This window comes from Theropithecus gelada, chromosome 18, assembly GCF_003255815.1.
Source record: "Theropithecus gelada isolate Dixy chromosome 18, Tgel_1.0, whole genome shotgun sequence".
In the NCBI taxonomy this organism is placed as follows: Eukaryota; Metazoa; Chordata; class Mammalia; order Primates; family Cercopithecidae; genus Theropithecus; species Theropithecus gelada.
The window spans coordinates 1444952-1472786 of record NC_037686.1 but is presented as its reverse complement, the minus strand read 5'-3'; the positions used below and the strand labels follow the sequence as shown (position 1 = coordinate 1472786).

Sequence of the window (27835 nt, the reverse complement as noted above, 5' to 3'; positions counted from 1 at the left end):
CTGGGAGGGGACGCAGAGGCTCCCCTGGAGGTCCCAGTCTGAAGCGTTCAAGTGAGGAAACTCCCGCAAAAGCCCTGATGCATGCACACTGTGACCGCAGAGGCCGGAGCATCCCGCATTTTGGAGGCTGAAAGGCTCGCGGCGGTCCCCTACGGTAACCTTTTCCGTTAACAGAGGAGTCCGCTGAAGTGCATTGTCAACTAGAAACAGCTAGAATTAAAATCCAAGTCACCCCGCCCGCATCCGCGGTCATTAAAATCCAAGTCACCCGGCCCGCATCCGCGGTCATTCCTTTCCACCACGCAAAACTGGCCGGGAAGACTGACTCGCGCGCGCCCTCCCAGGCCGAAGCGCATTTCTTCGCTAACGCGTGAGGGGTCGGCTGCGTAGACCCGGCGCAGAGTGTTCATTTTCGGATCCAGCCCTGTAGTCACTCGAGCTAAACCCCGTTCCAAAGGAGTGGGGGTCGTCGGAGAGGAAGGGCCCCTGTATGTCCGGGGACGGAAACAGCAGGACCGGGAGGCCCTGAACGTGCGCCCGGGGTGCGGCCGGGGACGCAGGGATCAGAGACCCCGAAAAGCTCCACCGCCGCGCCCCAGGGCCGTCTCCCCGCTGGGCTGGGCTCGGCGCGGGCGGCTGCAGGACTCCGGGCGCAGCGCTGGGACCCCGCGGGCCACGTCGGCTCCGCCGCCCCGACGCCCCGGCCCGACTCGCGTCTCCCTCGGGCGCGGCACCGCGGGGGGCAGCAAAACGGGGATGGGGGCGGGCGCCGCGCCCCTTCCCGTCTCCTCCCCGCCAGGCCCTGGCCCGTCCTTTTCCGCCCGGCTCCCGGCAAGGGTCCCCGACTGGCGTCCGCGTCCTTCCCCGCCCGCTGCAGGCTGGGCCGCGGCGTCGAGCGGGGACGGCGGGGCGGGGCCCACAGCCATTGGCGAGCGGCGGGGCGGGGGCGGGGGCGCGGAGAGTCGGGCCCGGGACGCTGGCAGCCGGCCGGCAGTTGCCGCCGTCGTCCGCAGAGCCAGTGCCCAGCGCAGAGCCGCGCCCGCCATGAGGGAGATCGTGCACATCCAGGCGGGCCAGTGCGGGAACCAGATCGGCACCAAGGTGGGCCTGGCGCTGCACGGGGCTTCCCCGCGGGTGGGCGGCTGCAGGGCCCCGGGTCTCCCGGCGCGACCCCCCACGGGCGCGCACCAGCTCTGCGCCCCTGGGTCCTCGGAGCCCGGTGCGGACCCGCGCGGGCCGCAGGGAGGGAGCGCCCAGGGCGTGGCCGGCCGGGGAACCTCCGCTCCTCGCCCCCCGCCCCCACCCCAACTGGGAGCGGCTGCCGGCGGCTCAGGCGCGCCTGGAATCCGGCCGCCGGGGCGCCCGGGGTGGGCGCGGATGGCGGCGTGCGGGGCTCTGGGTTCTGAGCGTCTGTCCCCCTCGCCTCGCCCTGCCCAAGTTCTGGGAAGTGATCAGCGATGAGCACGGCATCGACCCGGCCGGGGGCTACGTGGGAGACTCGGCGCTGCAGCTGGAGAGAATCAGCGTCTACTACAATGAGTCATCGTGTGAGTATCGCGGCCGCCGCGCCCTGCCCGGCCGGGACCCGCGTGGACGCTCGGGCGCCGCCTCTGCGCGCGGCTGGTTTGCTTCGGGAAAAGTTCTCCCGGGACGTAGCGGGAGGCCCGGCCACTCCCTTCGCTCCTCCGGGGCGGGAAGTCCGCCGTCAGTTTATTATTCAAGCAGCTGGATTCGGCCTATCCCGAGGGCCAGAGCGCTGGTTCGCGTTGTGAAATCAGCGCAGCGGTTCCTGTCCAGCCCTCTCTGTCTGGCCGGGCGCGGTGGCTCAAGCCTCTGATCTCAGCGCTTTGGGAAGCCGAGACTGGAGGATCATTTGGGCCCAGGAGTTCAGGACCAGCCTGGGCTGTCCACACCCCGGCCCCCTCCCGCCCCGATCTCCAACAATTTTAAAATTCGCCGGGCGCGGTGGCCCGCCCCTGTGATACCAGTTAACTGAGGCCTTGAGCCGAGGAGGTCGAGGCTGCAGGGAGCTGTGATCGTGCCACTGCACTCCAGCCTGGGTGACAGAGGGACACCCTGTTAGAGTAAATTAGAGCGTTTCTCAAGGATCCTTGGGAAAAACAAAGCTTTTTTTTTTTTTTTTTTTAAATCCCCAGTTTAAAATGTATCTCTTACTGGGGATTCTTGGCTAAAAATTTGAGAAACGCTCTCTTCAGTGACTCTTCTGGTCCCTTGCAGACCTCTAAAAAGACTTTAACCTCCCTGGAAGTTGAAACTGCAGGCAGTTCTGAGCAACTAGTGGAGTTTTATTAATTTATGCAGCAATGACTGGCCGGGAACATCAGGGCATGGAAGATGAAATTTCTAGAGGACACTAAGGACAGTTCCAGTATACACTGCACTTCCTGTTAACCCCTCGCCCAGCTTGGGTACATCCATTTTCGATCTGGGTGTGTGCACTGCAGGACAGGAGTTGAAGAGCAGGTCCTATTTGGAATCATTAACCTTGTCCTCACTGGGAACAAGTTCTAGCCCAATTGGCATGAAAATTCCACACAAGAACACTCTGACTCAAAATGAGAGTGACTCTGGGGAAACAGAGCCAGTGGAGTGCTCCCGGTAACAAGGTGCTCAGACTGCACATGGGCACATGTATGTGTATGCATGGGGGAGGTGTCACAAAGCAGGGAATTTCATCCAAACCTGGCAATTTTCTGTAATACATAGTTTATTTCCATGGAGCTAAAGTCCTAAAACTTCCTAACAGGAAAGAGGTGTCAGGGTGAGCTGGAAAATACAGTAGGCAGGAAGTCAGGGGACTTGATTTCTCATCCTGCCTCTTCCTGGAACCTCCTCTGCCAGGTCATGCTTGGGCTCGTTCCTCATTCCAGTGTTAAGGTTCTGGGATTTTTTTTCTTTTTTTTTTTAAGAGACAGGGTCTCGGCTGGGCGCGGTGGCTCACGCCTGTAATCCCAGCAGTTTGGGAGGACAAGGCGGGCAGATCACAAGGTCCGGAGGTCTAGACCATCCTGGCTAACATGGTGAAACCCCATCTCTACTGAAAATACAGACAATTAGCCAGGCGTGGTGGCGGGCTCCTGTAGTCCCAGCTACTCAGGAGGCTGAGGCAGGAGAATGGGAGGCAGAGCTTGCAATGAGCCGAGATCGGGCCACTGCACTCCAGCCTGGGTGACAGAGTGAGACTCCATCTCAAAAAAAAAAAAAAAAAAGACAGGGTCTCACTCTGTAGCCCCAGGCTAGGAGTACAGTGGCACAACTGGGTTTAGATGATCCTGCCACCTCAGCTTCCAGAGTAGCTAGGACTAGAGGTGCACACCACCAACCACACTTAGCTAATTTTTTTTTGTTTTTTCGTTTTGTTTGTGTTTAGAAACAGGGTTTTGCTCTGTTGCCCAGGCTGGTCTCGAACTTCTGGGTTCAAGCGATCTGCCCACCTTGGCTTCCCAATGTGCTGAGATTACAGGGATGAGCCAGTGCGCCCAGCCAATTCTGTGATTCTAAGAAAGTTCCTGTACCCTCTGAAAAGACCCTGGTTGATCCATTTCAGGCAGCTAGAACTGGTGGGACTTGAAAGTCAATTGGTGGGAATTGACGTCAATTCCTTTAGAAACCTGAAAGTAACTCTTGTGGATGGTTCTTTTCTCCTCCAGCTCAGAAATATGTGCCCAGGGCCGCCCTGGTGGACTTAGAGCCAGGCACCATGGACAGCGTGCGGTCGGGGCCTTTCGGGCAGCTTTTCCGGCCTGACAACTTCATCTTTGGTAGGTTCCATCTTTCTCACTTTCTTTTTTTTTTTTTTAATCAACTTAGTTTATATGCCAGATTTAAAGCATCACGTGTCACAGAAAAAGTGTGAATGGAAATCAGTGGTTCCTAGACCCACCCCTCCTTATCCCTAGCTGGGTTCATCACAAGGAAGTTTTTTTTTTAAATCTTGACTTTTTTGGTGGGAAGGAACCTCTATATCTCTAAATGAAATTCTTCTACTGGTACTTCTTGATTAAAAAACAAAAACCAGGCCAGGCACGGTGGCTCATGCCTGTAATCCCACCACTTTGGGAGGCCGAGACAGGTGGATCACGAGGTCAGGAGATCAATACCATCCTGGCTGACACGGTGAAACCCCGTCTCTACTAAAAATACAAAAAATTAGCCAGCCGTAGTGGCACGTGCCAGTCAGGAGGCTGAGGCAGGAGAATCGCTGGAACCCAGGAGGTAGAGGTTGCAGTGAGCCAAGATTGCACTACTGCACTCCAACCTGGGCGACAGAGTGAGACTTCGTCTCAAAAATAGCAAAAAACAAAAAAAGAAAAACTAAGAAACAGTTTTAGACATTAGCTTATTTCTCCCCGTCATTATAAAGTTATTTGCCATTTGTTTTTGGTTCCTATATTGGTTTTATCAGAATTAGGTAAATCCTTTTTTTCCTCGCTTCTTCCACCTAAAAAATGATGGTAAACCTGTCTTTCTGCAGAGTTCTTTTTTTTTTTTTTTTTTTTTTTTTTTTGAGACGGAGTCTCGCTCTGTCGCCCAGGCTGGAGTGCAGTGGCCGGATCTCAGCTCACTGCAAGCTCCGCCTCCCGGGTTCACGCCATTCTCCTGCCTCAGCCTCCCGAGTAGCTGGGACTACAGGCACCTGCCACCTCGCCCGGCTAGTTTTTTGTATTTTTTTAGTAGAGACGGGGTTTCACCGTGTTAGCCAGGATGGTCTCAATCTCCTGACCTCGTGATCCGCCCGTCTCGGCCTCCCAAAGTGCTGGGATTACAGGCTTGAGCCACCGCGCCCGGCCCTCTTTCTGCAGAGTTCTAAAGAAAATTATATAAAATTAAATGAAGTGGTACCATTAGTGTTATCAAGTAGAACCCACAGGATAGGTGGCAGACTTGGAGGTTTCCCACCTGACTATTTTAATGTTAGAGACCACATATCTATTTACATTATTGCTTTTAAAAAAAAAAATGCCTCACTCAATCAAACATTTCCAATACCTGTGAAAGGCAGTGTCTTCCAAGAAAATGTGAAGAATTTCAAGACTGATTCTGGCTTAAAAGCACTATGGTGTAGTAATCAAATACATCATGAAAAATCTACATTCCAACCCCTTTCTCAAAAGGCACCAGGAAGAGATAGTTTAATTGAGGATAACAGACAATCCCCATTATCCAAACCATTCCAGAGAGAAAATGATGGAAAACTTCCCAACATTTCCTATGAGGCTAGGTAGCTTCTACTAGAACATACAAGTAAAAGCTGTGTATCAAACTTACTGCAAAAATCCAAAATAAAATACTTAGAATATCAAATGCAGTTGCATTTTTAAAAAAAATATATTAGTAGCACATTGTGACCAATGTGCTATTAGATAGTGTAATGGTTAGGACTCTGGCTCTGCTGCCACACTCCCTGGGTTAAAATTTTGGCCCTTCCACTCACTATGTGGCCTTAGACTTATTTAACTTACTTGTGACTTAATTTCCTCATCATAAGTGGGACTGTCTACCTCTTAGTAAGATGTAAGGATTAAATAAACACTTAGAATGTCTACTACAAAATAAGTGTTTGAGAAATACTAGCAACATCCCAGGAATGCAAGGATGGTTCAACATTAAGAAGTCTACTAATAGATTAAAGACAACATCTTAATAGATGCCCCCAAAAAGTGGAGTTTTTTTTGACTCCCAGCAGGAAACAATTTTTTTAAAGAGATTAAAGTTTTGGAGGCCAGGAGCAGTAGTTAATGCCTGTAATCCCAGCACTTTGGGAGGCCAAGGCGGGTGGATCACCTGAGGTCGGGAGTTCGAGACCAGCCTGACCAACATGGAGAAACCCCATCTCTACTAAAAATACAAAATTAGCCCAGTGTGGTGGTGCATGCCTGTAATCCCAGCTGCTCAGGAAGCTGAGGCAGGAGAATCACTTGAACCTTGGAGGCAGAGGTTGCGGTGAACCAAGATCACACCATTGCACTCCAGCCTGGGCAACAAGAGTGAAACTCTGTCTCAAAAAAAAAGATAAAGTTTTGGATGTGTTCCCGATTTGTAGAGGACAAAAAAACTTCTATGTAAGCTGGAAATAGAAAGAAACTTCCTTTATTTACAGACTATCTACCAGAAACCCATAGCAACATTATACTCCCTGGTGAAACATTAGAAGCATTCCCAGCAGAATTAGGTATAAGAAACAGATGTCTATTGTCTCTACAATTGTTCCATGTTCTGAAGGCTTTAGCCAGTGCACAAAAACCAGAGAAAGAAAATATGCAAATCATGTAAAGGAAAAGACAAGTGTTATTTGTTGATGAAATGATTCTCTTGGAGTTTCTAGATACACTATCAGCTGAAAAATGACTAGCACTTACAAGACTTTAGTAAGGGAGCCAGAGACAAGATAAAATATTCAGAAATTAATTGTTCTGCTATCAGGTTACCAATCTTTCTGATTTGCCTGGAACTGGGAGGAGGTGTTCCCCAGGACACTAGACTTTGAGTGATAAAACTGTCAGGGTCCCAGCAAACCGGAACAGATGAATCACATTAAAAGCAATAATCACTGGCAAACACATTCTATTCACAATTGTAATAAAACTATAAATACCTGGAGACAAAATTTACTAGTAACTAGAGGTGAGGGGCAATTAAAACAAAATATTTTTCTCCCACCAGATTGGCCAGTATTTTAGAAGCTGCTAAGACCTAGTGTTGGTGAATGTGTTTGAGAAAATAACAGCTGTTCAGAGAACTACTTAGTAGATTGAGCAAATCAGTAATTTCCATCCAAGGGTTCCAGTTCACGGAATCTGTTCTGCAGAAATGCTCACACATAGAGATTGCAGATTGGCCTCCAGAAGAGCTGAATCCATGTGCATGCCCACGGCGGGTGTCTGAGAGCTCCCCTTGCCCAGTGTCATCCTTGTCAGTTTGGAGGGACTGCTCTCTGAGTACTGTAATAAAAACCTGACTTGGATAACATTAATATTCTGTATTGTGAGGAAGGAAAAAGGACGGCCCTACTTTATACAGATCAGCATTGAATAACTCACTTACTAAGTAGGTATAGACTCAGCAGCCACACCTTCTTTCTGGACCACATTCCCAAGTCACAGAGTTAATGTAGCCAGGAAGAAAGCACCGCACTGGGAGAGGGAAACTGAGCAGCTGACCCTAGCTCTGTGCCCGTTGGGGATATCAGTTCCCTTCTCTGGGTGTCTTCACTTCACTGTCTGAAAGGAAGGACCCCCAAACATCTTGGGGTCACAGACCCTTGTAAGAATCTGCAAGAAGAAATGGCCCTGTCTCCCCACCTCCTTGTAGAATTCTGCCCAGTCTTGTGAGGTTCAGTGGATTTTTGGTGAGAATCTGAGCGGACAGCTAAGATTTCTTGAGTCTGAATTACAGTTGGCTGAGTCTACCGTAGTCTCAGTAAGCTTTACGAGACACAATTCATGTGTTTCCAACTAACACACCTTTTAGAAATCACACCTCTTCTTTGATAGGCAGTGTGTGCACGTGGTGCACAGCTGGAAAGGCCATGCAGTGAAAACCCGCCTCCCTCCCTGCCTGCCTCCCCCGCTGCCTGCCTGCCTCCCCCGCTGCCTGCCTGCCTCCCCCGCTGCCTGCCTGCCTCCCCCATGCCTGCTTGCCTCCCCCGCTGCCTGCCTCCCCCGCAGGAGTCCTTCCTGAGATAGGGAAACAGTAACAAGCACATCTGTGAATTTTTATAGATAAAGAAGATCTTAAAGTTTTAGTTATGTCAAGTATATACCTTCTTCAAACAAGGATATGAAACAACAGTAAAAGACAGGCATAAATGTAGCAGTTTACAACACAGAGTCAACTGTGAGCTCAGCTGTGGCTGAGAATTAATTTTAGCTCTGGGTTTCTGGCAACTAAATCCAAAAAAGGAAGCACAGCAGGTGACACAGCTGACATTGTCTCATAAAGGGGAATATATTTAAAAGGGAGATCTCCCCACCATCCTGAGTGATTTGTATTTATTTTTAATTTTTACTTTGCTTTCTAAACTTTGCTTTTTTTCAGCAAAAACTAATATAACCACAGTCTTAGAAAGTTTAAAACTAGAGTTAAAAAAAAATTCCATATGCCCATCATCTTAGTATAATCATTGTCAGCACTGAGGTATATTTTTCATCTTTGTTTCTTTCTTTTTGCTGGCTTTCATTAGTTGTAATCATGGTATCATTTATATCTTTTTCCATTGGACATTATAAATCATATTCAGTTTCTAAAATCCATAATTTTTAATAGCTCCATAATGTGTAATTAATTCTTTATGCAACTATATAATGGCCAATAATCAGGAAGCTGTTTCTTTCCAACTTGTTCTTAAAATGAATATTGAACATCTTGATTCACTTAAATTTGTCAGTTTCTGACTTTGATTTCAGAATAGATTCTCGAGAAGCAAAATTACTGGGTCAAAGAGTGAAGATATTTAAGCCCTTTTTACACACTTCCAGTTGGATTAATGCCACCAGCAGTGTCTGAGAGCATAGTTTTTGCTGCACTTTTGCCTGAAATTAAACTTTTCAAAGAAACGTAGCAACTGAATGCTTATTTTATGAGAGACTCAGAGCTTTACAAACTACTTTATAGGAAGTGTAAGAACAGCTCTGAATTTGGCCCTTCTATTCTATGCTGACATAAATTGTCAGTGTATAACAGAGAAACCTGCACACATATCATGCCAGGACTCACACACACAGGAGCCGGAAGACAGGATATTAAAATGCAACTCAGCGCACACTGCACTGTTCCCCAGGGGAAGGGTGGTTAGCTGAAACTCATGCCACACCCATTACTGCTTTTTGAGATAAAAAAGGAAAAAAGTATCCAGTTCTGCATAATTTAGTATGTTCACACTCAGACTTGTTACACAGGGCTTCATGTACCAGTGGCTGGTTTTATTTCTTTTTTTTTTTTTTTTTTTGAGACGGAGTCTCGCGCTGTGTCGCCCAGGCTGGAGTGCAGTGGCGCGATCTCGGCTCACTGCAAGCTCCGCCTCCCAGGTTCACGCCATTCTCCTGCCTCAGCCTCCGAGTAGCTGGGATTACAGGCGCCCGCCACCACGCCCGGCTAGTTTTTTGTACCTTTAGTAGAGACGGGGTTTCACCATGTTAGCCAGGATGGTCTCGATCTCCTGACCTCGTGATCCGCCCGCCTCGGCCTCCCAAAGTGCTGGGATTACAGGCTTGAGCCACCGCGCCCGGCTGGTTTTATTTCTTAAAGGGGTAGTAGGTGTGTAGAGATTCATGGTATTGTTTTTCGTATGCTTTTGCGTGCCTTAACTGTGTCAAAAGAAAGATGTCAGTTGTCTAAAAGGTGTGGTCACGGAAAAGGCAGCTTTCATGGAGAAGGTTTCGGCAGGTCATGGCTGTCTGGCCCCGGCCCAGTCTGCCCCAGGCCTGGCAGCAACTGAGGGACCCAACCCAGTCTGGATAGGTGCCCCGAGGAGGCCTCACCCACCAGCTGTCAGCGCAGTGCAGCCCGGACCTGGCCAGGCCTCAAGAGAGTCAAAGCCATGAACTGATCTTTATGAAATGAGTGCATCACAAACTACTGAAGTGGTGAGAAGCTAGTTTCTCATAGCTGCCACTTGAGCAATTGTGAAGTTTTCTTTGGTTTATTTGAATTGAACATTGGGAGAGTGTAAGGTCTTTCTAGCTGTTGACAAATGGGGTCGCGAAGATTAAGACAAATTAAGACAGACCTACGGTGCCCATTTAGTTGTCTAACTGTCCCTGTAAGCCTTCAAAAACATTAGAAATGACCTTTGGCACATAAAAACTTCCCCGAAATTGCTTCTTGCATCTTTGCTTTGTCTGACATGCAACCCTATTTTTGATTGAGAATATTTTAAGTTTTCAACAGGTTGTACTGATATGATACGTCTTTAATAGGAATTTTAGCAAGTTGACACCATTTTAAGAATTGTGACTTGTTTAAATGAATATGCTTATTTGTTAAAATAACATATTATGGAGAATGGAGAAGTATCCAGAATGTATAAACATTCTATATTGTTTAGCTAAATAGTTTTTAAGTCGTTCTCCAGTAAAAGAGGCAGAATTGTCTGTGAACTGGAGATGATCTATCCTCACTGGCTTTATACCATATTGTTTCAGTTAGAGTTGGTAAATTACAGTAAACCAGTGTCATTCCATTTCCAAATAGAGTTTGAAATTATTTAGGAACACTCACTCACATTAGTAGTATACACTTTTAAGAGTGAAAGTTACCTGTAATTCCAGCACTTTGGGAGGCGCAGACGGGCAGATCACCTGAGGGCAATAGTTCGAGACCAGCCTGGCCAACATGGTGTAACCCTGTCTCTACTGAAAATACAAAAATTAGCCAGGCGTGGTAGCAGGCGCCTGTAATCCCAGCTACTTGGGAGGCTGAGGCAGGAGAATCGCTGGAACCTGATAGGCGGAAGTTGCAGTGAGTTGAGATCAAGCCATTGCACTGCCCCCTGGGTGATGGAGCGAGACCCTGTCAAAAAAAAAAAAAAAGAAAGAAAGAAAGAAAGAAAAAACTTAGCAGTTGGACAGTGGCTCATGCCTATAATCCCAACACTTTGGGAGGCTGAGGCAAGTAGATCACTTGAGCCCAGGAGTTGAAGGTCAGCCTGGGCAACATAGTGAGATCCTCTCTGTACAAAAAAAAAATTTTTTAATTAGCTAGGCATGGTGGTGTGCATCTGGGGTCCCAGCTATTCAGGAGGCTGAGGTGGTAGGATCACTTGAGCTAGGGAGGTTGAGGTTACAGTGAGCAGTGTTCACGCCACTGCACTCCAGCCTGGGCAACAGAGCAAGACCCTGTCTCAAAAAAAAAGAAAGAAAAACTTTTCTGTAATGAATTGCTGGTTGCATAGCAGTCATGCCTATTTGATTGTTGGAAAGTTTTATGGGAAAAGAACGAAGCACCAGAAAGGTAAACATTCTTCCAGCCTCTTTCTGTATTTCTTTTTCTTCCAGATTCAGGGCTAGAAGAGGGGGCAGGAGTGCACAGACCCTTGACACTTACTCCATCACCCAGTGTGAGCTCGAAACCAGAGGGGGGACTCAGAAAACCCTGGGTACCTATTGCAGCCCCACTGCCAAAGCTTAGAGTTGGCAGCCTCCTGCTAACTGTCTGAAGTCACTAACGTCACACCGTATCAGTACAGAAGATGTTCAGTTCACAACTCCCAAATATTTAACTGGAACATCTGTTGCTAGGAGACAGTAGCAAAATATTTTTCAGAAGTCACCAGCTTCCTACTTTCATCAAGAGTACAGAAAATTTCGTGGCTAATCATGCTATAAGTATTGAGGAAGCTGGGTAAATGGTGTGAGCTGCAGAGGGAGTCAAGTTCAGCGTCTCCGTCCACTTACAGCTAGCTCAAGGTCCGATTGATTGGGGTTCTATGTTTGCCAAAAGCCACCTACTATTTTCAGTTGTTGGTTTCTGCTATTTTAATGAAATAGGTCCTAGGCTATTTTGACAGCTGCCCTGGGTCTTTCCTTTGTAAAATGGGACAGTTCTAGCACTGAGTGTGGACCAGCCTCGAACTCGTTCCTCCCAATGCCTATGTTGTAGTCTTGCCAGGTGCTGCCTGAGAAGTTGGGTGGGGAAGGGGTGGAGAGAAGTTGGTGGGGGCTTAGGAAGGACAGTGACTGTTTTTTTGTCTACTAAGAGAAGGCAGTCAGCCAGGTTTCACTGTGCAACACAGCTGGGCAGGAAGAAAGAGAATCCCTTGTTTGTAAGAGAACAGTCACATTCTAGACGCCGTCTACGGCTTGTGAAAAACACAAGGAAACGGCCACCTGAGAGTACTAAAATGGCCAGGCCCACGGGGTGTGCCGCAAGCACGCAGCAGGCACCTGCCTAGCCCGGCCCCTCTGCAGAGCCACAGGGTCCTGCCGTGCCAGTGGCACTGGGCTTTGGACTGCCAAATGGGGCAAAGGCAATAGGAGAGAAAGGCTGAGCTGACTTCTCAGTGGGACTGAGACGGTTATCTAGGGAGGCTGACACTGCAGACAAGTGCGAGCGCCCACTGTGGTCAGTTTTGGCTGGCCAGTTCTGCTCTCTGGAAACTTCAGTGTTTAATATTTAAATGTGTGGTTTTGTTTGTTTGAGATGGGGTCTGGCCCTGTCACCCAGGCTGGAGTGCAGTGGTGTGATCATAGCTCACTGTAGCCTCAAACTCCTGGGCTCAAGCAATCCTCCCACTTCACCTTCCTGTGCTAGGATTATCGTAGCTGGCCTTAAAAAAAAAAAAGTTTAATGTTTCCATGTCAAAGTTAAAACAAACTGCTTGTACATGTTTTTTTCAAACAGTACACATAGATTGTGTATACAGTGCAGAAAGGGAATGCTCTAATGCCTTCTACTAGTGGCCCCTGAGGTTTTATTCCCTAGGGGGATAACTGAGTGTGTAGACAGTTGGGCTGTGTCCTGTTGGCATTTTTCCTTTTTTTGAGACAGAGTTTCGCTCGTTACCCAGGCTGTAGTGCAATGGCACCATCTCGGCTCACTACAACCTCCGCCTCCTGGGTTCAAGTGATTCTCCCGCCTCAGCCTCTGGAGTAGCTGGGATTACAGGCGCCTGCCACCACGCCCAGCTAATTTTTTGTATTTTCAGTAGAGATAGGGTTTCCCCATGTTGGCCAGGCTGGTCTCGAACTCCTGACCTCAGGTGATCCACCTGTCTCCCAAAAGTGCTGGGATTAAGGCATGGGCCACCACACCCAGCCCTGCTGACTTTTTTCTGTGTCCACGTGCACTTAGGCGAGGACACACAAAGCTGATTTTGTTTGGGGAAAATGGGATACTGCTACATACACCATTTTGCAGCCTTTTGAAAACTTCACTAATGTATCTCAGACATCCTCCATGACAGTCACAGGGCCTACCATTGTATGTGTCATCATTTAGTAATTTCCCACTTACTGATGACATTTTAAAATTTTTCATTAAAGAAGAGCTGGGCTCAGGGGTTCACACCTGCAATCCCAGCACTTTGGGAGACCAAGACAGGATGATCACTTGAGTTTAAAAGTTTAAGACCAACATAGGCAACATAGGGAGACCTTCTCTACAAATTTTTTTTGTTGTTGTTAGACGGAGTCTCACTCTGTCCCCCAGGCTGGAGTGCAGTAGCGCAATCTCAGTTCACTGCAAGCTCCGCCTCCCGGGTTCATGCCATTCTCCTGCCTCAGCCTCCCCAGTAGCTGGGACTACAGGCGCCCGCCGCCACGCCCGGCTAATTTTTTTTGTATTTTTAGTAGAGACGGGGTTTCACCGTGTTAGCCAGGATGGTCTCAATCTCCTGACCTTGTGATCCGCCCGCCTTGGACTCCCAGAGTGCTGGGATTACAAGCGTGAGCCACCGCGCCCGGCCAAAAAACATGTTTTAATTGTCCCAGCTACTCAGGAGGCTGAGGCAGGAGGATCCCTTGAGCCCAGGAGGTGGAGGCCACAGTAGCTATGATTGCACCACTGCACTCCAGCCTGGGTAACAGTGGAAGACCCCATTTCTAAAATAATAATAATAATAAATTCCTTTATACTTTAATCTTCACTTGATTATCATAAAATACATGTTTTAGTTAAAATGTCACAAGCAATATATAAAGCTAGAACTGAACTCCCTTAGGACCCCATCCTTCAAAGACAACTGTCTGTGCTTTCTTAATTGCATTGTACATGTTTTAATAAAGTAATTTTTTTTTCATTTTGCTAGCTAGCTAGGTAAAACATTTCCATGGCATAGGACTTAAAAGGAACAAAAGGGTACACAGTGAAAAGGTGATCTCCTTCCTACCCCAAACTAGTGTTAAGATTCTTGAATGTCCTTTCAGATATGTTCAGGCAGACACATATATTCACATACATACAGTGGAGCCAACTGTATACACCGTTCAGTACCTTAGTGTCCCTCCCTGGCTCCCCAGCAACATATTTTGAAAATCTTTCCATTTCGCAACTATGGCTGCCTCATTCCTGTTGATGGCTGAGAGTATCCTCTGCAAAGATATTGCCATGGATTTAACCAGTCTTCAGGTAATATGTAGGTTGTTCCCCTTTTTATTCTTATAAACTGTCCCTCAGTAAACATTTGTATATATGTCATTTTGCACATGTATGGGTCGACAGAAGTGTAATTGCTGTGTCTAGGGGGATCATTTTGATAGCTGTTCCAGAGGCCACTGCCCTTGGCTATCTCCACCAGCTCCTGTGGGAAGTGGCCTTCCCCAAACCCTCACCAGTGCAACTCAGGTGTTTTGATCTCTGTCAGTTTCATAGCAGAAAAACAGAATCTCCTTGTTTTAATTTGCCTTTCCCTTCGGAGAAGGGTTTAGCATTATTTCCAGCACCTAAGCTATTGGAATTTCCTTCCTGTGAGCTGTATGTTTAGAGCCTTTGCCTGTTTTCCTAATGGCTGTTGTTTTTCTTACTGATTTTGTAGGACTTCTTTAGATATTTAAGGAGGGCATCCTTTGTATGTGATAGGAGTTATTAACAGTCCAGTACATTTTAACATTAAGTTCAATACACTGAATGAAGAATCACGGACTTTTTCTTGCACTGAACACCTACAGTGCTTAGCACGATAAACGCTTCGTTCTCCCTCCAAGAGTAGGACCCACTGTGTAAGGCTGCACTTGCTATGCACTGCGGAACCCAGGGGTGCCACCAGTAGACCTCACTGTGAGCAGGCCGGTGTCCCCAACTGCATGGGAGCCCCTTGTCCACTAATTAAAGATCGACAAGTGGAAGGCAGCTTGCTTCCCTGATATAGCACTTGGCAGCTCTCAGAGGCAGCCTTGGTGGTTTCACTGCTTCATAGCTCAGTGCCCCCAGGGTGTGTGCAGCATCAGGGATGGACCTGCCCACGTGAGAGCAGAGAAGCTGGTCTTTGGGCAGTGGTGTGAATTGTTGCCACCAGCCGTGTGTAGACAAAAGTCAAGTTGGAGTAAGTGGGGAGAGGTCTGTATAATGCAATGCAAGTTTTTACGACTTTAGTTAAATCTGCAGCCCAAAATTTCATGAAAATATTTAAAACATTTTATTAAAAATTAAATTGATAAACTCATATTAGAAATTAGTATTTCGGCCGGGCGCGGTGGCTCAAGCCTGTAATCCCAGCACTTTGGGAGGCCGAGACGGGCGGATCACGAGGTCAGGAGATCGAGACCATCCTGGCGAACACGGTGAAACCCCGTCTCTACTAAAAAATACAAAAAACTAGCCAGGCGAGGTGGCGGGCACCTGTAGTCCCAGCTACTCGGGAGGCTGAGGCAGGAGAATGGCATAAACCTGGGAGGCGGAGCTTGCAGTGAGCTGAGATCCGGCCACTGCACTCCAGCCCGGGCAACAGAGCGAGACTTCGTCTCAAAAAAAAAAAAAAAAGAAATTAGTATTTCAATTTTCCCAACTCTAAGTATACTGAAGTAAATTGCCTTAAAGTGAAAGAGTGAGAGTGTATTTAGTAAGTCTTGGTTAAGCCTTTTTGCTTTACATTCAGAAACAAGAAAAGAATGACTGATATAAAATGGCATGACCTGCAAGTCAGGTTGTTTCCAATTCTGCTTTCTTCAAAATCGAGTTGTTGGCCGGGCGCGGTGGCTCAGGCCTGTAATCCCAGCACTTTGGGAGGCCGAGGTGGGCGGATCACTTGAGGTCAAGAGTTGGAGACCAGCCTGGCCAATGTGGTGAAACCCTCTCTCCACTAAAAAATACAAAAATTAGCTAGGTGTGGTGCCAGCACCTGTAATCCTAGCTTCTCGGGAGCCTGAAGCAGAATTGCTTGAATCTGGGAGGCGGAGGTTGCAGTGAGACAGTACTGTGCCACTGCACTTTAGCCTGGGTGACAGAGTAAGACTCCATCTCAAAATAAATCAATAAACAAACAAAATTGAGTTATTACGTGACAGATGATTGAAAATACTTTTTTTTTTTTTTGAGACAGGGTCTTGCTCTGTCACCCAGGCTGGAGTGCTGTAGCACAGTCTTGGCTCACTACAACCTCCATCTTCTGTGCTTAAGTGATTCCTCCCACCTCAGCCTCCCAAGTAGCTGGGACTAAAGGCATGCACCACCAAACCCAGCTAATTTTTGTATTTTTAGTAGAGATGGGGTTTTGCCATGTTGCCCAGGCTTGAAAATACTTTTTGATAACAGGTCACTATTTGAATTTTGGGATGTAACTCTGAAGACAAAGAACTGAATGACATTGTAGAACATAATTCATTCCCATTTACATGTATCTGTAGACAAGATTTCTCATATATGTAAAAATTAAGAGGAATAGAGTTGATCCCAAGCCTTGGCCCATTCTGGCAGTATTTAATATTCACCCTTGGATAAGTGAACTAATAGGAAAAAAAAAAAAAAAAATATATATATATATATATATATATATATATGTAGATAACATTATTTAAAACTTTGTAATCACAGGAAATTAAAAAGAATCAACTTCAACTGATTGGAATCATTTCTGATTTTTAAATATATTCTATCGATATATTTAACAGAATAAGTGTTTTTTAAAGTGATTATATTATTTCCAGAAAATAAATTACATGCAACTATTTGATTTATGAAAAATAATAATGTTGCCGGGCGCGGTGGCTCACGCCTGTAATCCCAGCACTTTGGGAGGCCGAGGTGGGCGGATCACAAGGTCAGGAGATCGAGACCACGGTGAAACCTCGTCTCTACTAAAAATACAAAAAATTAGCCGGGCGCGGTTGTGGGCGCCTGTAGTCCCAGCTACTTGGGAGGCTGAGGCAGGAGAATGGCGGGAACCCGGGAGGCGGAGCTTGCAGTGAGCTGAGATCCGGCCACTGCACTCCAGCCTGGGCGACAGAGCGAGACTCCATCTCAAAAAAAAAAAAAAAAAAAAAAAAGATAATAATGTTAACTTTAAAATGAATGAAGTATTTAGTATCTGGTTTTTTCAGATGTTCATTAACCAAGTGTAGTGGCATGTGCCTGTAGTCCCTGCTACTCAAGAGGCTGAAGTGGGAGAATCACTTAAGCCCAGGAGTTCAAGGCTGCAGTCAGCTAGGGTGGTGCCAGTGTTCACCACCCTGGGTGACAGCGTGAGACCTTGTCTCTAAATAAATAAATACAAATGTTGACAGCAGTGTATGAAAGCCATTGCATTATGTGAAACTTGTAGTGCCAGAAAAGCAAAAGCAAAAATTAGTTCCTCCCACTCCTCTTTAAGTGCATCTGTTCATATGGACATACAAACCTGTGTAATTTTTACAGCTGGGAAAAAATGCTTCCGCTAGTGAAATACTCCATTTTAAAATGAGATAAAATGAGATACTCATTTTAAAATGAGATAAAATTTAAAATAGGATTTTAAATTTAAGAGCCAATCTTTCAGATTCAAATATTTTTTAGGTAAAGGTATACATAAGCCTGTCTGGCAAAAATGCACCATTATGCAGAAAACAGACTAACTAGGTCTCTTTCTTGTTACTTGAACTCTGCATAAAATACAGACGTCTTTCAGGCATATTAAACTCCTTTTCTCAACTGGCCTGGAAAGAATTTGAGGGCAGGAATTACTTCCTGTGCTTAGTATTTAATTATAGGAGCAGAATAAATAATTGATTCTGCAAACATTTTGCAACAGTAATTCTGGTTGATGAATGAGGGGCTCCATTAACATGAAAAAGTGTCAGTTTTGAAAATAAAATACTTAATACATAGTACAAAATTCAGAAAGCCCAAAGGAGAGAACTTTATTTTGTTGTTTTTTTGAGATGGAGTCCCACTCTTGACACCCAGGCTGGAGTGCAGTGGCACCATCTCAGCTCACTGGAACCTCCACCTCCCGGGTCCCAGGTCCAAGCAATTCTCCTGCCTCAGCCTCCCAAGTAGCTGGGACTACAGGCTCCCCACCACCACGCCTGGCTAATTTTTGTATTTTCAGTAGAGATGGGGTTTCCCCATGTTGCCCAGGCTGGTCTCTAAGTCCTGACTTTAAGTGATCCACCCGCCTCAGCCTCCCAAAGTGCTGGGATTACAGGCATGAGCCACGGCGCCCGGCAGGTAACTTATTTTTTTAATGTATAGCTTTTGTTCCCTTTGAATTCTACCATGTGCATGAATTAACCTATTTAACATGGGACAGCCAGTCCAAATGTATATACATCTTTAAAATTGATCAGTAGCTACTCTGACTTGCCTAAAAACGTACCAGTGCACCTGCTCACCTGCCCCGTTGGTGGGTGCCTGTTTCCCCGGCCCCTCCCTCTGGCTAACAGCGCACCATGGAATCACTTCACGCCCTCCTTGTCGGTGCCCAGGCACGGTGCTGGCGCAGCCCCCTCCTGTTTAAACGGCACGGGACTCTCTCTGTTGCAGGCCAGACGGGCGCAGGGAACAACTGGGCGAAGGGGCACTACACGGAGGGCGCGGAGCTGGTGGACGCGGTGCTGGACGTGGTGCGGAAGGAGTGCGAGCACTGTGACTGCCTGCAGGGCTTCCAGCTCACGCACTCGCTGGGCGGCGGCACGGGCTCGGGCATGGGCACGCTGCTCATCAGCAAGATCCGCGAGGAGTTCCCGGACCGCATCATGAACACCTTCAGCGTCATGCCCTCGCCCAAGGTGTCGGACACGGTGGTGGAGCCCTACAACGCCACGCTGTCGGTGCACCAGCTGGTGGAGAACACGGACGAGACCTACTGCATCGACAACGAGGCGCTCTACGACATCTGCTTCCGCACCCTGAAGCTGACGACGCCCACCTACGGGGACCTCAACCACCTGGTGTCGGCCACCATGAGCGGGGTCACCACCTCGCTGCGCTTCCCGGGCCAGCTCAACGCCGACCTGCGCAAGCTGGCGGTGAACATGGTGCCCTTCCCGCGCCTGCACTTCTTCATGCCCGGCTTCGCGCCGCTCACCAGCCGCGGCAGCCAGCAGTACCGGGCCCTGACCGTGCCCGAGCTCACCCAGCAGATGTTCGACGCCAGGAACATGATGGCAGCCTGCGACCCGCGCCACGGCCGCTACCTGACCGTGGCCACCGTGTTCCGCGGGCCCATGTCCATGAAGGAGGTGGACGAGCAGATGCTGGCCATCCAGAGCAAGAACAGCAGCTACTTCGTGGAGTGGATCCCCAACAACGTGAAGGTGGCCGTGTGCGACATCCCGCCCCGCGGCCTGAAGATGGCCTCCACCTTCATCGGGAACAGCACGGCCATCCAGGAGCTGTTCAAGCGCATCTCCGAGCAGTTCTCAGCCATGTTCCGGCGCAAGGCCTTCCTGCACTGGTTCACGGGCGAGGGCATGGATGAGATGGAGTTCACCGAGGCCGAGAGCAACATGAACGACCTGGTATCCGAGTACCAGCAGTACCAGGACGCCACCGCCAATGACGGGGAGGAAGCTTTTGAGGATGAAGAAGAGGAGATAGACGGATAGCCGGAATAGAGGAGCCGCCCCAGCTCAGATCCTACAACACGCAAGTTCCTTCTTGAACCCTGATGCCTCCTACCCCATGGCCCTGAATGGTGCACTGGTCCGTTGTGTTGGTGTCGGCCCCTCACAAATGCAGCCAAGTCATGTAATTAGTCATCTGGAACAAAGACAATACTTTAAAACAGCAGAGAATTACTTGCGGGTTCTACCCAGTCAGAAGATCACACCATGGAGACTTTCTACTAGAGGACTTGAAAGAGAACTGAGGGGCCACGAAATAAACTTCACCTTCCATTAAGTGTTCAAGCATGTCTGAGAATTAGCAGGGGAGTTAGAAACAGTCTTTTTCATCCTTTGTGATGAAGCCTGAAGTTGTGCCGTGTTGCCTTGTATGAATATGCAGTATGGGACTTTGAAATAATTGATTCATAATAAATTACTAAACGTGTGTCTTCATCTCTCTAGCCATGTGCATAAATGACCTAAGCTACTTTGTATGGTTACATTGGCTACTCGGGTCACTGGTCTCTCCCTAGGGTGAACAACTCCCCACTTCACGAAAACAACAGAGGAAAGGGCTGTTCTTTAAATGGAGGCTTTAAGCGGGGCGGCCAAAACTGTTGATAGCTGGAAGGCAATGTAGCACAAACAAAAGCCCCTCTTCCCATCCGCAGCCACCTTTTAGATGCCCACAGAATCCCAAGTCAGGTCCTGGGCTAGGGTTCCCCAACCTTCTAGCCAGAGGAGCCACAGGAAAGGCCTTTCGGTCTCTAGACAAAGCCAGGGGTGCTGGGTGGGAGCTGGGGTACCAGCAGCCAGCCCTGCGTGGAAGGGATGGGCCCTTTCCTGCTGTGGCCCATCACACCTGATGGCTTCTACCACCGGCCACGCCTTTGGAGTTTCCAAAGACAGACTCCATGGGGCACGCATGGTAGCCCCGCTAGTGCCTGATACAGACCTCGCTGTTGACAATATTTCTGCTTTACTTCTTCCTGCCCTCTTGAAGCTGTGAACATGGGACTTGCTCTAGCTATGAGTATAGCGTGTCACCCCTGGGTGGAAGCGTCACGTGCCAGTGCCAGCCCTCCTGCTTTGCCTCCCATGTGGGCAGCCCCCCCAATCCCTCCTGTCCACCCGTCTGGGTTCCTGAGTGACCATCCTGGGCAGAGCCCACTCTGACCTGTGTTGGACAGGGAATGAGAGACAGACAAAGCTTTGTCATTCAGGGCCACTGAGGGTTAGGGTGCCCCACAGTACAACCACAACACCCGTGGTCTGTGATCCCAGGCCTTACATTCACTAGCAATTTTGTTAAGCCCCAGCCTTGGGAAGATGGAAACTTCATCACTGAACACAGCAGCATGACTTGAGGTGATTACAGATCATTTTGCAGAAATCTGAACTATTCTGAGACCACAGTAAAAATAAATCTTACCAGCTCACCACTTACATCTGTCCTGAAAACATGTTCCGTGTGACCGTGGAAAGGAAAGATCCATGCGTGTGCAGGCCCCACATGGTGGTGACACAGGTAGCCACGGCTCCTCCTAGCACAGAGGGCCACTTGCGCAGGCTGAGCAGCAGCTCTAGGCCACGCTGGCGGTCGTCCAGGGCCCAGAGCTTAAGGTGGCTCACCTCACCCAGAAACACGGGTGACAAAGTGCTATCTGACTTTGTCACTTACTGTATCAAGCCTGACACACGTCTCATCGGCCCCACTCTCATCCCCTGGGAGGCCTCAAAGCCAAGGCCTGTGAGAGGGCAGCCCACGCTGGCTCCACGTCTTGCAGTGGTTGGGTAAGGAGTAGAGAGTGACTCCTACCTAATTATCTACTGCCTGTGTGGTGAAAAGCACACCCGGCACCCTCACAACTGTGTGAGCCTCAGCCTGGAAACCATGCTTCATTGGGCACCTCCCAAAAACACCCCATGAGGAAAGGAAGTGGCCAGTGTGGCACGCCTGCAGGTGCAGAGGTCAAGCAGGGGACGCCTGTTCTCCTGGCATGCTGAGCTATGGAGTCCAAACAGCTGCTTCCATGGCCTGCCAGGGGACAGGTGGGCATTTCAGGATGCTGGAAAGTAGCCATGGATGGAGCATGCATGGCCTGGGGCCATGGCAGGGATGCCACTAGATTGTGTTAATTCTAAAGCCACTGTTCTGACATCAACACCACACAAGGCAAGCTGGAGTAATGTTAAAAAGCTGGAGTGCTGTTAAAACAGACTGCTAAAAATGTAAATAGTTAAAAATGCCAGTGTCTCCTCCATGTCCAAATAGCAGCAATTGACAGAAGACTTAGCAAATCTTCCTCATGCCATCTTTTTTTAGGAATTATGGTAATAGGTTTGCAACACTACAGACTCACTTTTCTGGAAGCACATAACCAATAACTCCCTTCTAGTAGACAATAGGAGCAGGTTACCATTCAGTCCACTCCTGAGATGTCCCCAGAGAGCCAGGGCCCAGGGGACTCCAGCTTAGTTCCACTTTTCCTTCTCTGAAATCCAGGTGACGGCTCAGGTCAGCCTGCCAGGCCCGCCACAGTTATGCGTTAACTTCACCCAGGAGGTGTGGCCAACATCTGGCCATGACTGGCCTCTTGAGGACTGCACTGGGTGGTTATCGTGAATTCAGGCCAGGACCAACCCCTCAGGACCCATGTACTTTATATCCAGAGCTCAGTGCATCTTTGCAGGACATATAACTCTAGAAGGTTCCAGCCTCCTGTGGGAGCTGATGAGAACCAGCGAGGCTGAGATTTTGAAGGACTCTCCTCTAAAAAGCAAGAGAATTTAATTTCTTGCCATTATGTTTTCTAAAAATATCCAGAGCATAAACAGGGACCCTTTATGTGTTCTGAAACAAGGTACAGTGTGGACATTTTATTATGTAAAGAAGCCATATTTACATAATACATTCATATTTTAAAGTATGTTACAGCTCCTGTAGAAAACCATTCCATTAAGACAGCAACAGGTGATCTGGATTCAATCTTTAAAATATTAAGTCAAATTAAAATGTTCTTATCAGGACTCCAATTTAATTTCACAGCCCATCTGCACAGGGGAACTGAGGAGAAACAGGAATGAAGAGTGGGCGACAAAGAGAAAGCATCTTCCCACACGCTAAGAGTCCAGTGCAAGGATCCCTGCCGCACGGTCAGCCGACCCAACTTGGTGCCCCAGGGTCCAGCCTCGGCCACTCTGGGCTCAAGCTTTCCAGCCCATCTGGGAGCCAATGAGGCTGTGGGACAGTGTGCATTTCCCTCAAGGCCTCCGGAAAGTCACCTGCCACCCACTGTGACCTCCGAGGCTGAAAGGACTAAGGACTCCTCTCCCCATCATTTCAGCTGGGCCAGTGGCTGGCTCCAATCAGCGCAGCCTTTCCATCCTTCTGAAAGCCACAGCCGAAATAATGCACCAGCTGAAACCACAGCGGACAGACTGAGACAGCCTCCCTCTGGGTGTCTAGTTGGCAACTTTCTCACCCGGGGGTTCCTCTTTCTCCTTTTCCCGCTCCTTGTTCCAGTCCTTAAGGCCTTCTGGAAGCGAGGTGTCCTCGTCCAAGCTGCCAGTGCCTTCCACAAATTCTTCATAGGTAGATTTTTCCGCAAATGGTCTGGGGCCCAAAAGTTCAACCATATCATTCTTATCTAATACTTCTTTTTCTAACAACAGAAGAGCAACCTGAAATATGAACAATTTCCATTAAATACAGCTACTCAGCAAAGTCTATTCAGAAATATTAATTTATTAAAATGAGTGACCCCATTCCACAAGAGGATTTAAGACCAAAAAAGGATTTAAGATATCTCATACATAAGGTTGCATAGTTTTAGAGTAAGATGTGCAAAATATCAAAGCAACCAATGTCCATCTGTAAGGGACACATTTCCATACTAGACACATTTCCATACATCTGCACAATAAACGCTGACCACCTATAATAAAGAAGGAGGAAGCTGGCTGGGCGCGGTGGCTCGTGCCTGTAATCCCAGCACTTTGGGAGGCTGAGGCGGGCAGATCACAAGATCAAGACTATCCTGCCGAACATGGTGAAACCCTGTCTCTACTAAAAATACGAAAATAGCTGGGCATGGTGGCGCACATCTGTAGTCCCAGCTACTTGGGAGGCTGAGGCAGAAGGATCACTTGAACGTGGGAGGCAGAGGTTGTAGTGAGCCAAGATTGTACCACTGCACTCCAGCCTAGCGACAGAGCAAGACTCCTTCTCACAAAAAAAAAAAAAAAAAAGGGAGGAAGCTGTGCATGTTCTGTATACATCTCAGAGACACACACTTCAATTAAAAAAACAAAGATGTTCAGTGTGCACAGCATCTTATGTTTGCTTTTCTGAGGCAACAGGAATGTATCTTTTTATGTGCATTAAAGCACAATCGGCAGCCAGGCACGGTGGCTCACACCTGTAATCCCAGCATTTTGGGAGGCCGAGGCAGGTGGATCACCTGAGGTCAGGAGTTCGAAACCAGCCTGGCCAAAATGGCAAAACCCTGTCTCTACTCAAAATACAAAAAAATAACCAGGCAATGGTGGGTGCCTGTAAACCCGGCTACTTGAGGCAGGAGAATGGCTTGAACCCAGGAGTCGAAGGTTGAGTGAGCCAAGATTGCACCATTGCACTCCAGCCTGGGCAACAGAGCAAGACTCAGTCTCAAAAAACAAAAACAAAAAACACAAAAACCAGACTAGGCAGGAGCCATTAGCTTAGGGCTTTTTCTGTACCCAGAACCCATCCATACACAAACAAACAAACTGGAACTTAACCTAGAAGCATTCTTTGTAACTAATTTCAAATTAAGCTTCTACCAATCACGAACAGCCAACGAGCCAGCTAGTGGCAGAACTTGGGACCATGCATTGGACCACACAAATAAGGTGAACGCCCAACAGCAGCCAATGAAGCAGTCATGCGCTGCTAACGATGTTTCAGTCAACGATGGGACAGTGGTCCCATGAGATTATAACACCTTATTTTTACTGTACCTTTTCTATGTTTAGATGTGTTTAAATACATTGTGTTACAATGGCCTGAAGCATTCAGTACAGTCACATGCGAGCGGGTCTGCAGCCTTGGAGCAATAGGCCGTACCACAGAGCCTAGGGGTGTAGCAGGTGTAGTGCACTCTGATGCCTGCATGGTGACAAAATCAACTAACAGCAAACTCCTCAGACCGTATCCCCATCTTTAAGCAACATGTGACTGCAGTTCCTTTCCTTTGCTTCTATGCTCAGCCTATAAAAGCTTGCTGCTCGGCCGGGCGCGGTGGCTCAAGCCTGTAATCCCAGCACTTTGGGAGGCCGAGACGGGCGGATCACGAGGTCAGGAGATCGAGACCATCCTGGCTAACACGGTGAAACCCCGTCTCTACTAAAAAATACAAAAAACTAGCCGGGCGAGGTGGCGGGCGCCTGTAGTCCCAGCTACTCGGGAGGCTGAGGCAGGAGAATGGCGTAAACCCGGGAGGCGGAGCTTGCAGTGAGCTGAGATCCGGCCACTGCACTCCAGCCTGGGTGACAGAGCAACACCCTGTCTCGAAAAACAAGATTAAAAAAAAAAATGCTTGCTGCTCATGCTGCCAAAGCAGAGCTCTGAACTTCTAATTCTGAGGGCTGCCCGATTCCCAAACTGTTCTTTGCTCAAATAAACTTGTTTGTTAAGTTTATTTTGTCAAAAGTTTCTTTTAAACGGTACATAAAAAAATATATGGCCAGGCGCAGTGACTCACACCTGTCATCCCAGCACTTTGGGGCAGCGGATCACCTGAGGTCAGGAGTTCGAGACCAGCCTGCCCAACATGGTGAAACCCTGTCTCTACTAAAAATACAAAAATTAGCCGGGCCTGGTGGCACCTGCCCGTAATCCCAGCTGCTCGGGAGGCTGAGGCAGGAGAATTGCTTGAACCCAGGAGGCGGAGGTTGCAGTGAGCCAAGATGGAGGCACCGCACTCCAGCCTGGGCAACAGAGGGAAAGTCCGTCTTTTATATATATATATATTTACATATATATTTATAAACAAAGGCAGAGATACAAAATGAAGGCAGGAAGGTTAATGTGACAATAGTTTACTTTGAAGTTCTATTCATTTGTTACAGCTGCACCATAAATCTGACACTGCATGTTTTACAGGCTACAGAAAAGGGTCCTCTACTGGATTACACACAGGGAGGTGCACTGGTATCATGAAAGGAGGGAACAGTGTTTGTTAGATCATCTGCCTAGTGTAAAGAAAATTAAGCAGTTTAAATTATAAGCTGATCTCATAAAATAACATTTCTTTTTTTCTTTTTTGAGACAGTCTCACTCTGTCTCCCAGGCTGGAGTGCAGTGGCGCAATGTTGGCTCACTGCAACCTCCGCCTCCCAGGTTCAAGCAATTCTCTTGCCTTAGCCTCCCAAGTAGCTGGGATTATAGGCATCCACCACCATGCTTGGCTTATTTTTTGTATTTTTAGTAGAGACAGGGTTTCACCATGTTGGCCAGGCTGTTCTCAAACTCCTACCTCAGGTGATCCCGCTGCCTCAGCCCCTCAAAGTGCTGGGATTACAGGTGTGGACTTATTTCTTGAGATAACCCCTTACTTTGAAATTTAATCAGGGCCGGGCGCGGTGGCTCAAGCCTGTAATCCCAGCACTTTGGGAGGCCGAGACTGGCGGATCACGAGGTCAGGAGATCGAGACCATCCTGGCTAACACGGTGAAACCCCGTCTCTATTAAGAAATACAAAAAACTAGCCGGGCGAGGTGGCGGGCGCCTGTAGTCCCAGCTACTCGGGAGGCTGAGGCCGGAGAATGGCATGAACCCGGGAGGCGGAGCTTGCAGTGAGCTGAGATCCAGCCACTGCACTCCAGCCTGGGCAACAGAGCGACACTCCGTCTCAAAAAAAAAAAAAAAAAAAAAGAAATTTAATCTATCTGTAGTTTGCAATAAATGTTATGTTTTTAAAGATATAAAATTATGAAAGTTTTCTTATCTTTTCAGTTTTAAAAAATATAAAATGCTTCAAATAGGTATAAAACTGGAAAGAATGGATAATCCCCATGTAACCACTATCAACAGTGATCAATTTAGAAATATTCTTGTTTCAACTGTCTAGATTATTTTTAAGAAAATCCCAGATGTCATATCATTTTATCCATATATATATATATATATATATATATTAATCTACATCTCTAAAAGGTTAGGACTGTTTACAAAACCAGAATACTATAATGCTCTGATTTTTTTTTTTTTTTTTGAGACAGAATCTCGCTCTGCCGCCCAGGCTGGAGTGCAGTGGCCGGATCTCAGCTCACTGCAAGCTCCGCCTCCCGGGTTCACGCCATTCTCCCGCCTCAGCCTCCTGAGTAGCTGGGACTACAGGCGCCCGCCACCTCGCCCGGCTAGTTTTTTGTATTTTTTAGTAGAGACGGGGTTTCACCGTGTCGGCCAGGATGGTCTCGATCTCCTGACCTCGTGATCCGCCCGTCTCGGCCTCCCAAAGTGCTGGGATTACAGGCTTGAGCCACCGCGCCCGGCCAATGCTCTGATTTTTAAAATATATTGTCTGCATATACGTAAGAAAAAAAAGGCTTTAGGATTCCTTCTTAGACAATTTTTAATTCTCAATTTGCTTATACACACACACACACACACACACACACACCATAGTTGTGGGTGATCATTTAAATTTCAATAATTTAATCCAATATATCAAAAACATATATACACACACATATATGTGTGTGTGTATATATGTGTATATATATATTTTTCCCCTGAAACAGGGTCTCACTGGTCACCCAGGCTGGAACGCAGTGGCATGATCACAGCTCACTGTAGCCTCTAGCCTCAAGTTCCTGGACTCAGGTGATCCTCCCACCTCAGCCTCCCAGTGGCTGGGATTACAGGTACATGCCACCATACCAGGCTTATTTTTAATATTTTTAGTAGAGATGGGGTTTCACCATGTTGCCCAGGCTAGTCTCCAATTCCTGGGCTCAACTGATCCGCCCACCTCAGCCTCCCAAAGTGCTGGGACTATAGACATGTGCCACAGTGCCTGGCCAAAATATTATTTCAACATGTGATGATACAAAACATGATCGAGGTTTTTTTACATTCCTTTCTTCATGCTGAATCTTCAGTAACCAGCATGCACCTGACACATAACAGGTCTCGATTCACAGTGGCCACCACGTGCTCAGCAGCCCTCTGCAGCTGCCTAGCAGGGCCGCACAGACTCAAGGAGAGGGGAACCACCAGGGCTCTGCAGGCAGGACACCTGGGTCAGACCCTGGCTCTGCCGCTTACCCACTGTATGACCCTAAGCAAAGCTACTGATCTCTCTCCGTAACAGCTT

General features: G+C 47.9%; 2 protein-coding genes across 14 annotated transcripts in view; one reads left to right on the top strand and one right to left on the bottom strand.

Annotated features, from left to right (window-relative positions):
* TUBB6 (tubulin beta 6 class V) lies at nt 1-23202 on the top strand. 12 transcript variants are annotated; one of them, XM_025364883.1, is made up of 5 exons: nt 1-531; nt 1014-1101; nt 1439-1547; nt 3672-3782; nt 18412-19936. In XM_025364883.1, the coding sequence occupies exons 2-5, from the start codon at nt 1045-1047 to the stop codon at nt 19473-19475; spliced, it is 1341 nt and encodes a 446-aa protein (XP_025220668.1). In that variant the 5' UTR covers nt 1-531; nt 1014-1044; the 3' UTR covers nt 19476-19936. The 12 variants fall into 12 exon arrangements, with proteins under 12 accessions (XP_025220668.1, XP_025220671.1, XP_025220667.1 ...); XM_025364890.1 differs by lacking the exon at nt 1-531 and adding an exon at nt 13977-14092 and having other exon boundaries at nt 814-1101; XM_025364884.1 differs by lacking the exon at nt 1-531 and having other exon boundaries at nt 983-1101; nt 18412-18437; nt 18510-19936.
* AFG3L2 (AFG3 like matrix AAA peptidase subunit 2) overlaps nt 22324-27835 on the bottom strand; it is a 52474-nt gene continuing 46962 nt past the window's right edge. For both annotated transcript variants that reach the window (XM_025364878.1, XM_025364879.1), the window contains exon 17: nt 22324-23159. In XM_025364878.1, coding sequence (XP_025220663.1) covers nt 22941-23159 — 219 coding nt within the window. In that variant the 3' untranslated portion in view covers nt 22324-22940. The remainder of the gene's footprint in view (nt 23160-27835) is intronic.